The sequence below is a fragment of the Marmota monax genome, unplaced genomic scaffold (genome assembly GCF_021218885.2).
Source record: "Marmota monax isolate L192 unplaced genomic scaffold, Marmota_monax_Labrador192_F-V1.1 WCK01_AAM20220418_F8-fsc00158, whole genome shotgun sequence".
NCBI classification, from domain to species: Eukaryota; Metazoa; Chordata; class Mammalia; order Rodentia; family Sciuridae; genus Marmota; species Marmota monax.
Genome location: NW_026694092.1, coordinates 568,587 through 581,393, shown reverse-complemented (window position 1 = coordinate 581,393; position 12,807 = coordinate 568,587). Strand labels below are relative to the sequence as shown.

The 12,807-nt window shown below is 33.8% G+C and overlaps 1 protein-coding gene across 4 annotated transcripts in view; it reads right to left on the bottom strand.

Moving 5' to 3' along the window:
• The window catches only part of Cfap47 (cilia and flagella associated protein 47), a 424,450-nt gene that overhangs the window by 190,823 nt on the left and 220,820 nt on the right, over positions 1 to 12,807 (bottom strand). For all 4 annotated transcript variants that reach the window (XM_058585745.1, XM_046465022.2, XM_058585744.1 and 1 more), the window contains 3 exons: positions 10,698 to 10,775; positions 6,125 to 6,180; positions 4,271 to 4,416 (listed from right to left, as the gene is read on the bottom strand). In XM_058585745.1, coding sequence (XP_058441728.1) covers positions 4,271 to 4,416; positions 6,125 to 6,180; positions 10,698 to 10,775 — 280 coding nt within the window. The remainder of the gene's footprint in view (positions 1 to 4,270; positions 4,417 to 6,124; positions 6,181 to 10,697; positions 10,776 to 12,807) is intronic.

Below are 12,807 nucleotides of genomic sequence, written 5' to 3'. Positions count from 1 at the left end.
CTTTTCTTTTTTTAATTTTTTTCTTCTAATTTTTATATATGATAGCAGAATACACTACAATTCATATTACACACATAGAGCACAATTTTTCATACCTCTGGTTGTACACAAAGTAGAGTCACAACATTAGTGTCTTCATACATGTACTTAGGGTAATGATGTCCATCTCATTCCACCATCTGTTTTACAACTTTTCTTTTTAACTGAAATGTTTCTATTCATCCATATTGAACAAACTCCTCTATAAGTCAATTATCCCTGTCTCTACTATAATATAGAGATGCATTCTTCCTCTATTCTAGAAATTGTCAAGTCTGACTGTTTTATAGAAATTAATAGACATTCCAGGATACTATGCACATTAGCAAATATTATGCCTTGCAAGGGGGCATGTTGAGGGCCACGTTGTTCCAGCACAAGGTAAGTGATGTGTGTTTCTTTTATAGGAATGTGCTGTACATTCAGCAAGCTTTCCTCACCAACCTGGAGGGGGGTATCTATACTTCAAATCCACACCAAGTTTCTGTGTGAGCTGTTTGAGGGTGGCAAATTTAAAATTTCCTATAGTTATTCTCTGTATAAACAGTTTCCTTCAAGAATGAGAGGGTTTGTGGGTCTGGGGAGGTGGCTTAGTAGTAGAACACTAGCCCAGCATTCACAAGGCCGTGGGTTTGATCCACAGCATTGAAAGAAAAAAGAAAAGAAGAAAAGTATGGGAGAGTTCATAAAAGAAACAAAAATTTGGGAAAATAGAAAGTATTGTTTCTTCATTTACTATGTGTCATTTGAGATAGTGTCCCCTGGAGCTAAAATGTTGGTACCCCAGGGATGTAGGATCTTTACAATCTAGTTGGTAGTACTTTTTATAAAGAACCCAGAAGGTATCCTCAAGAATAAGTATGCAACAGGTACAAATTTTCATCATCAGATTTTCGCCTTATATTTTACATGGAAAAGGCTATAGTATTTAGGGTAAGACAAAGATTTTACAGTTAATAGGAGAAAGGAAGGTGGGTGAACTGGGAAATGGCCTTGCAGTGGGGGAGAAGTCTGAAACTCTGTGTATCTTTGTGAATATTTACCACATAGATGGAGACTTAATGGTTTACATAATTCCAGATTCCTAGGGGTCATTATGAGGTTGCAAAGTATTTTATGGGCCTGAGAGTATTTTATCTTACCTGTTTTCCCAAGAGGTTAAGGGTGTGCTTTATGGGATGGGGTGTATGATACCCTCTCCCATAACAAAGAAAAGAAGTAGCTGGGTGTGATGGCACATGCCTGTATTCCCAGTGACTTGGGAGGCTGAGACAGGAAGATTACAAGTTTGAGGCCAGCCTCAGTAACTCAGCAAGGCCCTGTCTCAAAATTAAAAAAAAATAAAAATAAAAAGGGCTAGGGTTGTGGGTCAGTGGTAAAGCACTCCTGGGTTCAATCCCTGATTCCTTGCCCCACAAAAAAGAAAAGCAATTGTGACAAATTGAATAAAAAATTTAATGAGCGAATGAAATGTGCCTTGCCATTTAAAAATAAAAAATAAAAAGAAATAACCTTCAAATAAAACTCATTCCAAGTTATCTTTAACAAAACTTCAGCTAGTTTGACTAAATTTAAAATTACATAAAGATTTCAGCATAATATGATTTCAAGTTTTTACCTTCATATTTGATAAATGGAATCACAAATCAGTATTACTAAGTTCTGAACCTTAATTATGATTGAAAAAAATTTACATTTGTTGTAGAATGTCTAAAATAAATTTTATTTGAAATAAAGATTGTCAACTTAATCTGAGCATGAGCACAGACAGAAAGACATAATAGACTAAAAGACACTGAACTGATGCACAGTATAAAGAGTCAGAGAAGTGGCCCCATATATTTATGCACATATATGGCAGATGACCAGAGTGATATTCAATATTTTTTAAAACTATTGTGAATCACTGTAAACTAAATTATTATAGACCATAAATCCAAAAGAAGGTCTTATGAGGTCTTTTATTTGGAAGGAAGCATGCTTACCCTGATAATTTTTAGCTTAACTTGGGGAAACTAAAAGTTGTATTGATATAGGGAATCCTGCTATGGTACTGGACTGATTTACATGAGTTGCTCAGGCAGGGTGGCTCCCATCCAGGCTGCCACATGTCAACAATACTTGCATTTGGTCTCAATTTCTTCTGATTAAGGTTTGTAAACAGAAGAGGACAACCAAGGCTGGGAAGATAAATCTACCAGAGGGAAGGTAGGTGCTAGATTGGCTAAATGAAAGTGCTCAAGGGTTGGTGGGAAAGAGTTGGTATATCACAGCAAGTAGCTGCACTGGAAGCCACTCTTAATCCAGCTCCCAAGAGAAGGATCTCTGCTTGATTACCCCATTGCCCTGAAACAGCTGAGTTTAGCAATGCCAGTGATTTCTTACTTGGTAAACAGATGTTCATATGCTGGGCACCAAAGTGAAAACCAGGAAATGGTCAATATCCTGCTGTGTGCTTTGCAGTGTTTGTGTGTTTTGTAAAGTGGTCTGTTAACCTCTCCTTCCTGGAGGTACAATTCCTAAGGCACTGAGTCGTGATTCCACTTGAGGTTCCTCTATTTAATCTGCCCATTCCACATTACAGAATAAATTAGTTTGGGTTTCTGGCGCCTAATAAAATAACTTTTCAGAGCTTTCATAGGTTTTCTTCTAAGCTAAGAATTTTTGTGAACATTGATAGAAGTATTATAAAACTGTTTCTACTTTCTTTTTTTAACATTATTTTTAGTTGTAGATGGACACAATACCTTTATTTTAATTTTTTTTTATGTGGAGCTGGGGAATGAACCCAGTGCTTCACGCATGCTAGGCAAGCACTCTACCACTGAACCTCAACCCCAGCCCTATTTCTACTTTCAAACAGTTGTTAAATACATAAATTACTTCATCTCTCTGAAAGTTCAAATGGAACAGCCAAACTGAAACAAATAGCAGTTCCTTGATAGCACTCTTACTAGAAATGTTTTTTATTGTAAAGCTACCAAATAGAGGACTAAGTATTTTATAGTTTTCAACAGGTGAGTCTCAATGACAAAGGAGTTATAACACACTTAATAAGATACAGGAGCTAACTAGGTGGGCTTGGATATTTTATTATCTAGTTAAGCATATAATTGCATTTTTCTATGTAATTAGCAATATAATTGAATGTGTAAATTGATACATGTGTTTCCCCATATATGTCATTATAATTAAATATAATCCTTTAAATTGGGGCATTATCTCTCAATAGATAGCCATATATTTCCAAGATTATTTTTTTTATTATTGATTCTCTGACAAGGACAAAATATAGGCAATCAAAGTCATGTTTTAATAAATTTAGATATCAAATTAAGTATAATTATATTTTTATTAATTTAGATTAGATTTGTATAAACAATCTAATTGTGTAATCTATTAGTCTATTTTTTTTAAAAATGATCAACCTCATTACTAGGCTATTGAGAATTAATCCCAGTATTCTGAAAAAGGGATTTTAAAGCACTTGATCAAACTACTGGTTGCTATTATTTTGCACAAATCTTACATAGGGAGGAATGTGTTTAAATCCTGCATTACTTTTTGTTGCTGTTAACTGTGATGCTGGAGATGGAACCCAGAGCCTTGTGCATAATAGACCCATACTCTACTACTGACTTACATCCCCAGCCCCTAAACTTCTTTAAAGGAAATAAAGCCAAGTTTTAGTATTGTCATAAAAAGGGATTTTAAATGGCAATTTATGTGTAAAATTGGAATGTATTTTACATGTTTATTAAGCTGTGTTATATTTCATCTCTAAATGAGTCTATAAATGCCAGAAAAGTACAATACCTCTTTCCAACTACCAAATGGTAATTTTCATTATGTATGTACTCAATATAGGGTATATATAATGGACACATTGGGGCTTTATCATGGGGATTATAAATTCCCTCCTCTGGTCAGCACATAGCTGTGCTTTCTGAAAGAGGGTAACTCTATTATAACTTACATACAGATGGAGCCACAGCAAGGTTAGGCATACACCACTCGGCTCCCATGTTACTTCCCTGTGCAACTACCATAAAATTTACCCACAACTAGTAGAACACTTTGAATATTTTTGAGGATGAGCTCCTTTCCTAGCAACTTGGATACTGAAATTATCTATATTTCTATAGTATTCAGCTGCCTTTAAGTGGTCTGTACTAGTGACCTCATTACAGTGGCAGGCCATGATAGTAGCATAAACCAGTTCTGTTCTCACCTCTTTGTTGTGCAAGATGATGGCACAGTAGCGTATGTGGATGTCAAACGGAAGATAGTAGAGCTCCAGGTTTGAAGATCCTTTTCCTTCCAGGGAAAGATTTTGTACAGAGCAGAAGAACTCTCTGATGAAATTGGATTTAATTGCTACCAAAACATGACACAGAGCTAGTTGATATATGATATTATAACTGCTATTCAAATAAAGGAGCTGCTTAAATTAGTATGCATTTTGGGATCTACAGGATATTTATAACATTAGAACACAGAATTAGAAGATGATACATTATATTTTTAAATGAAAGTACGGGTGACTCCAGGTCAAGCAGGTTATAACAAAATGGATAATGATGACCCCCTATATTAAAAATTTCTTAACAAAAGGAACTTCACTACTATTTAAAATTAATCTGGCTACACATAGAATCACTCATGAATCTCCAACTTTTTGTGGATTGTTTAATAGTTTATATTACAAAGTGTAACAATTTGAACAGGAAATGAAGGACTGTCTTATATACTGAAATATATACACACTTCTGTTTTTAGTAGTTTTAAAATGAGTCCATTCATTCTTTGTGTAGAGAATCAGACGTGACTGCATGCATGCTTGCAAACGAGCTGCTTTGCAGTCTTTGGTGGAGCTTGCCTGCAAATGGGATGTTCTGCCAAGTGGGCTAGGAGGGCTCTGAGAAAATTTGTATCTGTTCTTAACAAAGAGCAGAACTCAGAATGCTCCAGCCCAAGAGTAGATTAAGTCTTTAGAAGCAGGTTACTTCTGATTAGTAAGTTACTTCTGCATACAATATTTTGCTAGCTTAGAGACATGAGTCAGTGCTGTTGGAATGCTGCCTTCTTTGTTCACAATACTATAAAAAAAAACTGCTATATTCAATAAAGGGGCTTCTTCTTCTTCCTTGCTCATGCTGACTTGTGTTTGAGTTATTTGCGGCACTCTGATACTGCCTTGAATGTGGGGATATGGTGCACCAGCCTTAGTAACATCATCCCAACAAACAGTATGCTAAAATGTGGCAGTGGTGAAGCAATGGGATTTCTGACACTAGGACAGATAATATAATATAATTTTTGCCTAGTTCTCTCACTTTCTTGGATCACTTGCTTTTAGAACCCAGTTTCCGTTCTATGAAGAAGCCTGGGCCACAAGGAAAAGCTACCTGTAAGTGTCCAGGCCAATGGCCCCAATTGAGATCCAGGTCAAAAGGTAGCATTAACAATCAGGCATGTGAATGACAAAGCCTTTGAGATGAGTCAAGTCCCAGTATCCATCTCAAGGGATACCTTGAGAGACCTTGAACTAGAATCATCCAGCTGAGCCCAGTCACCCCCCAAATATGGGAGATAATGACTATAATTTGTTTTCATTGTTTCATACCATTACATTTGGGGTGGTCTGTTCTGTAGCTAGGAATAACCAGAACTTTCCTATATTGATTTTCCAGTCATTTCTAGACCTATAGTTTTTTCATAAAACAAAGTAAACCTGTGCTATCCTTACAATTCTAAACTTAGTAATATTTGTCAGGTGAGTATGTTTAAGCAGTACAAAATAATCCAAAAGAGACAAAAAAGTCACATATCTAAATACATTCCTTATGCAGTAGAGGGAACTAAAACTTAGTAAAAGGAGAGATGTGGGCAGAATCCCTTACAGGGTTAACAATAGAAAAGGTAGGGAGCCAACACTTCAGCCTCTAATCCTACCTGAGATCCCCAGGGTTTGCCATTCTGACTATAGTTGAAAACATCTCTTGATGAATATTTCATTTTATATTATGCTTTGTGCATAAATGTCAGACATGAAAACCCATAAAAACTTATTTAAGATACTCACAGGTTTTTAAGCCCATTGTGCTATGGGAAGAGTCCTGAGCACCATCACATCCATTGCTAATCACACCATCACCATCACAAGAAAACAGAAAAACAATATCAACAGCAAATAAAAAAATTCAGAAACAATTATCTATCTTAATTAAATCTTATGGAGCCCTAAAAATTATGACTTCGTACAATATGACATGCAAAGTTCACAGATGTATTTTATATATCATTTCATGCTTATATAGTTTGATAAAGTAAAAGAAAAATAATAAGGGAAACACCAATTGACCATATTTCTACTACTCTTTTAAAAAAATTTGATAAAAATGATACACTTTTACCTTTGTAGGGAAGTAAACATTTGATAATAATAACCCTAAGCCAGAGACTCAAAGAAACAATTTATTTACTTAAAAAGTAAGTAAATAAATACACTCTCCTTTTGGAGTGTTAGAGTGTTTCTATAGCTTGATTACTTGAAAAAAAATAATCTTTTCTAAGTTTATTATTTCCACATTTGGCTTGGGAGGCTAGGGAAGGAGGGCCATGAATTCAAAGCCAGCCTTAGCAACTTAGTGAGGCCCTTAGCAATTTATCAAGAACCTGTCTCAGTATAAAAAAAGAGAAGTAACAGGGAAGTAGTTCAATAGTTAAGCGCCCCTGTGTTCAATCTCTGGTGCCAAAATAATAAATAAATATATGTTTGTGTGTGTGTGTATGTAAAATTTCCATATTTGCTTCTTTTTAATAATTGGTTACATTTCTAGGAATGAAGTAGCAAATCACAGCTTGAAGCAACTGCCTTCTTTGACAGGTTCTATGTCTTCTAGAACCCTCACCAATTTCCTGCATATTGTACTTCTTTAGTATTCAGGACAACTTTGCTCAACAAGCTGTCAATTAATATTTGGGATCAAACACATTGATTGACTTATTTTTTTTCTGAGAATACAAAAATTTCATAATTACTCACTTTGTCATTTGTTTTCATCTGAGTCAGATGCTCTAAAAATGTACTTTTCAAGTAACATTATCCTAAATACCTCCATTACTTTTTTCCCATTTTTATTTTATGAATAACACTGTCTTTTCATTACATCATACTCAATGATGTTATTTACCACTTGTAATTGTTCAGTGCTTTTTTTCTACTCACAGGCATTCTGGCTAGCACCTTAGGTACTGTAATGCTTTTTTTTTAAAAAAAGTAAAATGCATTTAATATTTTACTTAATTTGGGCATTTGATAGACACTTTAATTTAAGGCTGCCATAGACATAATAATAATAGATGGACATTTTACATTCATAAGGAAGACCATACACAGAGTAGAAAGAATAACAAAGAGTGCTTATTATTTCTCCTTATATGGCTCCATTGTCATCTTTTTGATAATGGAGCTCTCGGTAGAATGCCTGATTAAAATCCACATTTAGTTCAATACTTGCAATTTCTAGTCCTTCAATCATTTTTATCATAGTGTGTAGAAAAGCACACCAATCTGGACTTCATATCCTTTTTCTTTTCCTTGCCTTTTTTTTCAGAAACAAGTAATAAAAGTGCCTTTGAAGAAGTCAAGAATTGCCTCATTTCAAAGAAATGTCTCAAACTTGGATAAATTAAGATACCTGTCCTCTTTGTGGTAAAGACAGACAGAAAACTTTGTGGATTTAGAAATTTGTCCTGGCTTTTTCATGAAACAAATGATTATCATGATTGTTAAAGACATCAGAAAATAATTTTATTAAAATTACTAGCTTGTGAAAATTCCATTATACTTGATTAATGTTCCTGAGTCTAGAAAGTCAATGATATACCTAATTTATTTATCCAAACCAGTATCTTGGATATCCTACAGACAAAACAGAAAATAATTAATTTACCTTTTTATTATTCCCTACACATAGATCTATGCAACCATTTTTATACATATTTCAAGATTATGGTTGAAACTATAGTAGAGGGAGCATGTTTAAATGCTTTCTGGTTTTAAGGAAAAATAGCATCAAAAGAGGCTAAAATTATATAAACTTCTGTGATCAAATGATGGAATAGTTCCTGGTAATTCAGGGAGTGAGAGTCAGGGAGTAGAAGCTAGTTTTGAGATGCAAAGGGGTGAAATTTATTTTTTCCTATGCAGTAGTGGTATGTAGCTCTTCTCAAGCTAAAATAATTAAAATGTCATTGGGTTGGTTAGCTTCCAGGCATGAATAAATAGCCCTAAAGATTATTTCCTACTTAAGCCTTTAATAAATGGAAACTCTTTATTGTAGCTTCCACAAAATTACCATAGGGGATTATATTGGGATTGTGTCTAAACCAAATAGCAATATATCTGGTTCAAGTCTAGTTTTCATACATCATGGAAGGATGTATGAGAGAATCAAGTTTTAGACTCATTCTATCCTCCATGTAATCTAGTAGCTCCTCAAAAATGGGGTGGGGGGATGTCTCAGTGGCCATGTAGAGAACAGTAACAATGGTATGTTTGCTGTTTTTTGTACCATTTTGGCCTCTGAGCAGATGAAAAATATCTAAAGAAGGGGCCCTAACAGGACGTCTAAGGGTACAGTGGATTTGGAAATTTGAATGGTGAAAATTCCATCTTGATTTCCACTAACTTATAACCAAAGCCAGCCTCAGCAACTTAGTAAGACCCTAAGCAACTCAGTGAGATCCTGTCTCAAAATAAAAAATAAAAAGGGCTAGGGATATGTTTCAGTGGTTAAGTGCCCCTGGGTTCAATCCCTGGTATGGAAAAAATTAAACTAAACTAAACTTAATTGAATTTTTAAAAGATAAGAAACCATAAAAAAGAAAGTTTCTTTACTTATAACTTCAGAGTCCAAGGATTTAATAATTCTAAAACTTTGGATGCAATAAAAGTTATTATAGAATATTATATAAAGTAAACATGCTAAAATTTGAGATACAGAATTACTATTGTGTATTGCAAATCATGAAAGTAGACTCAATTTTGATTTTGAGTTATTTATGCTCACAGATTGCTACAACATTGATTTGCGATCTAACTCTAATTTAATACATAATATATAATTTTTTTCATATGTAATGTGAATAAATTATTTCAAGGGTATTCAGGCAAAGTCTATGACAACAAAACAGCCACTTTATTCAAGAAAAAGCAAGAGACTAAAAAGATAAAAAAATATCTAGGAGAACTGTTAACTGAAGTGTTTTCAGCAATATTAATATTCATATCTACAAAGAAAATTTTTTAAAAAATACCTTATTCCTCTTATTATTATGGTATCCATAGTGCTATCTTACAGATCAAAGTATTAATTCATGTTTTATTGTCCACTAAAGCAAAATATGTAAGCAAAACTTTGAATGTCCTACTTAAGCATTTAATTAGCATTCAGTAAAACAATGCAATGAGACAAAAATTGTTTTCTTCTTTAACAACTTTTCTCATAGAATAGCCATTGAATAAATCAAATATAATAGATAAAACCCTTATGTTTTCCCAGAAATATTGATTTAATATATTTAAATATAATTTACCATTGGAAAATAACCTATACTCATTTTAATTTTATCAAAATTTGCAAAAGCACTTTAACAGTTTCTGATGACATTAACACTGGAAATTCCTATGTTATCAAAACTGCCAATTTCTTGCCTCCTAATACTTTTTTGCCTAAAAAATGACATTGATACTGTCAAGGACTACACAGAGATGAACGAAGGTATAAAATATACTAACATCATAATATTAATGATGAACATACACATGGTTTTCATGAGTAGAAAAACTATTTTCTTTCTGCCATTCTTTAATCTAGATAATACTGTTTAAAACATACTTCATTTTAAACACCTATTATGTAGCTTAAAATAGGTGAGAAATATAAAATAATCTTAACTTTTAAAAAATTATGCTTCTCTATTCAGGACTCAAAGTTATTTTTCAACCTAAATAAAGACCTCATGATGTAGGCAGAACAAGTTTAAACACAGTCGATCATAATTATACATGAATTCTGTTTCCAAATTTGCTCATTTGCAAAATTTATTTGTAACCCTAAAATCAACACTCATGGTATTTCACAGTGTTCAAGGACATGTGCAGAGTTCTAGTCAGTGATTGCTCCAATTCCCTATTAAGTCCAAATTCTAGGGCTAGGTGGACAGGTTTTGAATCATTTCCATGGCACCTAGTAGTTGGACACCATCAGGCAAGTCATTTGTAAAATAAGGAAAATAGAATCTACCAATATGGGTTATTTCTAAGACTCAAGATTATAAACTATGAAATTCTTTCTTCTAGGAGCAAAGGTCCAGTATTCACATTGAGTATTCATGACAAATTTGTAGAACATGCCTCTCATGAATAATGAAAATATACTGTATTTAATCAAGTGCATATTTATACAGTTTTCTTGCACATGATCCTAGTAACACCTAACATATATTTGAATGAGAGTGTAAATAATGTCAAATAAACATTTTGAATAAATCAAAACTATGGTATAATAAATATAACAAGCTTCCTTGAGTGCTAATCTCTCAGAACTTTTACTCAGATACTTTTGAATATAAAATATGTAGACATTTACTTGTGGCTCATGTGTTGTCCATATTCAGTTAATTGTGATGGCAAATAGACAAATGTTGTGGATTCCACCAAAATGACACTGAAAAAAATAAAGAATTATTTTCAAATGTATTGCAACAAACTGTAGATGACCCAAAAATATTCTTTTACTTTCTTTCCATCATTCATAAAACATAAAACATTAGGATCAGAATAAACCACAATTTAAGATGTTCACGTTTTCTCATTCTGCAACTAAAAGCATATATGTTAGAAGGTAATGATCTAGAATGGAAATATGTGAAATATTATTTTATACTGAAAATAAATATAATATTCTTTTATATGGAAAGGCAACACTGAATTTTCACAGCAAGGAAATTCAGAACATAAATCACTGCTCAAATTATATTTCAGAAGTAAGCCAAATCACAAACTGGTCTTAAGGCATAGCCAGAATTATATACATTTCACAATTCCTAATCTTATTTCAAAAAAAGAGAAATATATATTTTAGGAATAGACATGTACATGAGATATGGGTAGCTAATTAATCATTAAGTTATCAAGATGTAGCTCATTGGTAGAGCTTTTGCCTAGAAGGTACAGGCCCTGGATTCCATGCCCAGCACTGCAAAAAAAAAAGAATGAAAAAAAAAATTTACAGAACATTACTGATTATACCATTTTCTGAAATCACATAGCAATGCAATTGTTTTGGTATGACTGTTATAGTTTGAATATGAGGTGCCCCTCCAAAACTCCTATGTAAATGCAGGAATGTTAGGAGATAAAAATGATTGGACTATGAGAGCTGTAAGCTAATTAGTCCATCCTTGTTTGAAGGATTAATGCTCCCATTGACTTACCTCCTTCGGCAAAGAAAACCTAAACCTGTAATCTCTGGTATTTGAATTAAGAAACCGTTCTCCCTCCTTCCCAGTTTGGTAAGACCACTACTGCCAAGGACACAGGGCTCCCTCCTCCCCAGGCTTCCATTTGAAGAACTATCTTTCTGGGAGAGTTAGGACTTCAAAATTTCTTATACTTCCCCCATTACATGTTGCTGAAGCCAGGTTCTGGGCAAGTGCAGCTGAGGAGATAAGGGTCTCCCATCTTACACTCAGGCTCCACTCAGGGAACAGAGGTTTTAACCACAGTTGTGGCACTGCTCATAATAATGAGACACCCCCCCCCTCCCCCGCCTCAACTGCCCTTATCTCAGCTTGTAAAATGCTAGTTCCAAGCTAGGATCGGATATTTTACCCCAGGAAAGAAGCAAGCTTTAAAGCAGATAACTCCTAATCTCCTCCCCAAGGTGCCCATTTCATTCTCAAGAAAGTGATTAGAAGTTCAAGCCAAAGCATGCTTTTAAGACAGGTGGGTTATGATGAAAGACAATTGGGAGAAGATAGACTCAATAAAAATACCAGCTTAATTGTAGGCCTGTAGGAGAAAACTGTGGAAAGAGAGAGCTAGGAGGAGCCCCTTTAGAGTTATAATAAACTCAAACACTGATTTAGAGAAATATTAATTCAAAAAAGCATGAATTTGATTGGATTAGTCTGAAGAGCAATTTATGTTCCCCTTGGGCATTGGAATTAATGGAGTTTAACGTTTGGGCAGGAAGAGATATGCATCACTAAAATAACCCAGCCAGTCAGTGAAAATGTAGAATATATATTAACAGCCTTGGGGAGACAGAACTAATACCCAAATTTGATACAATATATTTTCTAAAATACCCAAATTCCTTAAAAAAATTATGAAATATGCAAAGAAATAGAAAAAGAAGCAAGCAACAGAAACTGCTGTTCGAATGAGAAAAACATTGGATTTAACAGAGAACAAATTCAAAACAGTCATTACAAATATCTTCAAAGGACTAAAGGAAAGTATGATAAAAGAAGTAAAGGAAGATGTGATGACAATGTAGTGCCAAGTAGAAAATACCAATAAAGACTGACACTATCAAAAATAATCAAATAGAAATTATGGAGTTAGAAACCACAATAATTGATATGGGAAATTCACTGGCAGATTCAACAGTAGATTTGAACTGGCAGAAAAAAAATAATTAATAAACTTAAAGATTGATGGATTATAAAATCAGAAGAACAGAGACAAAAATG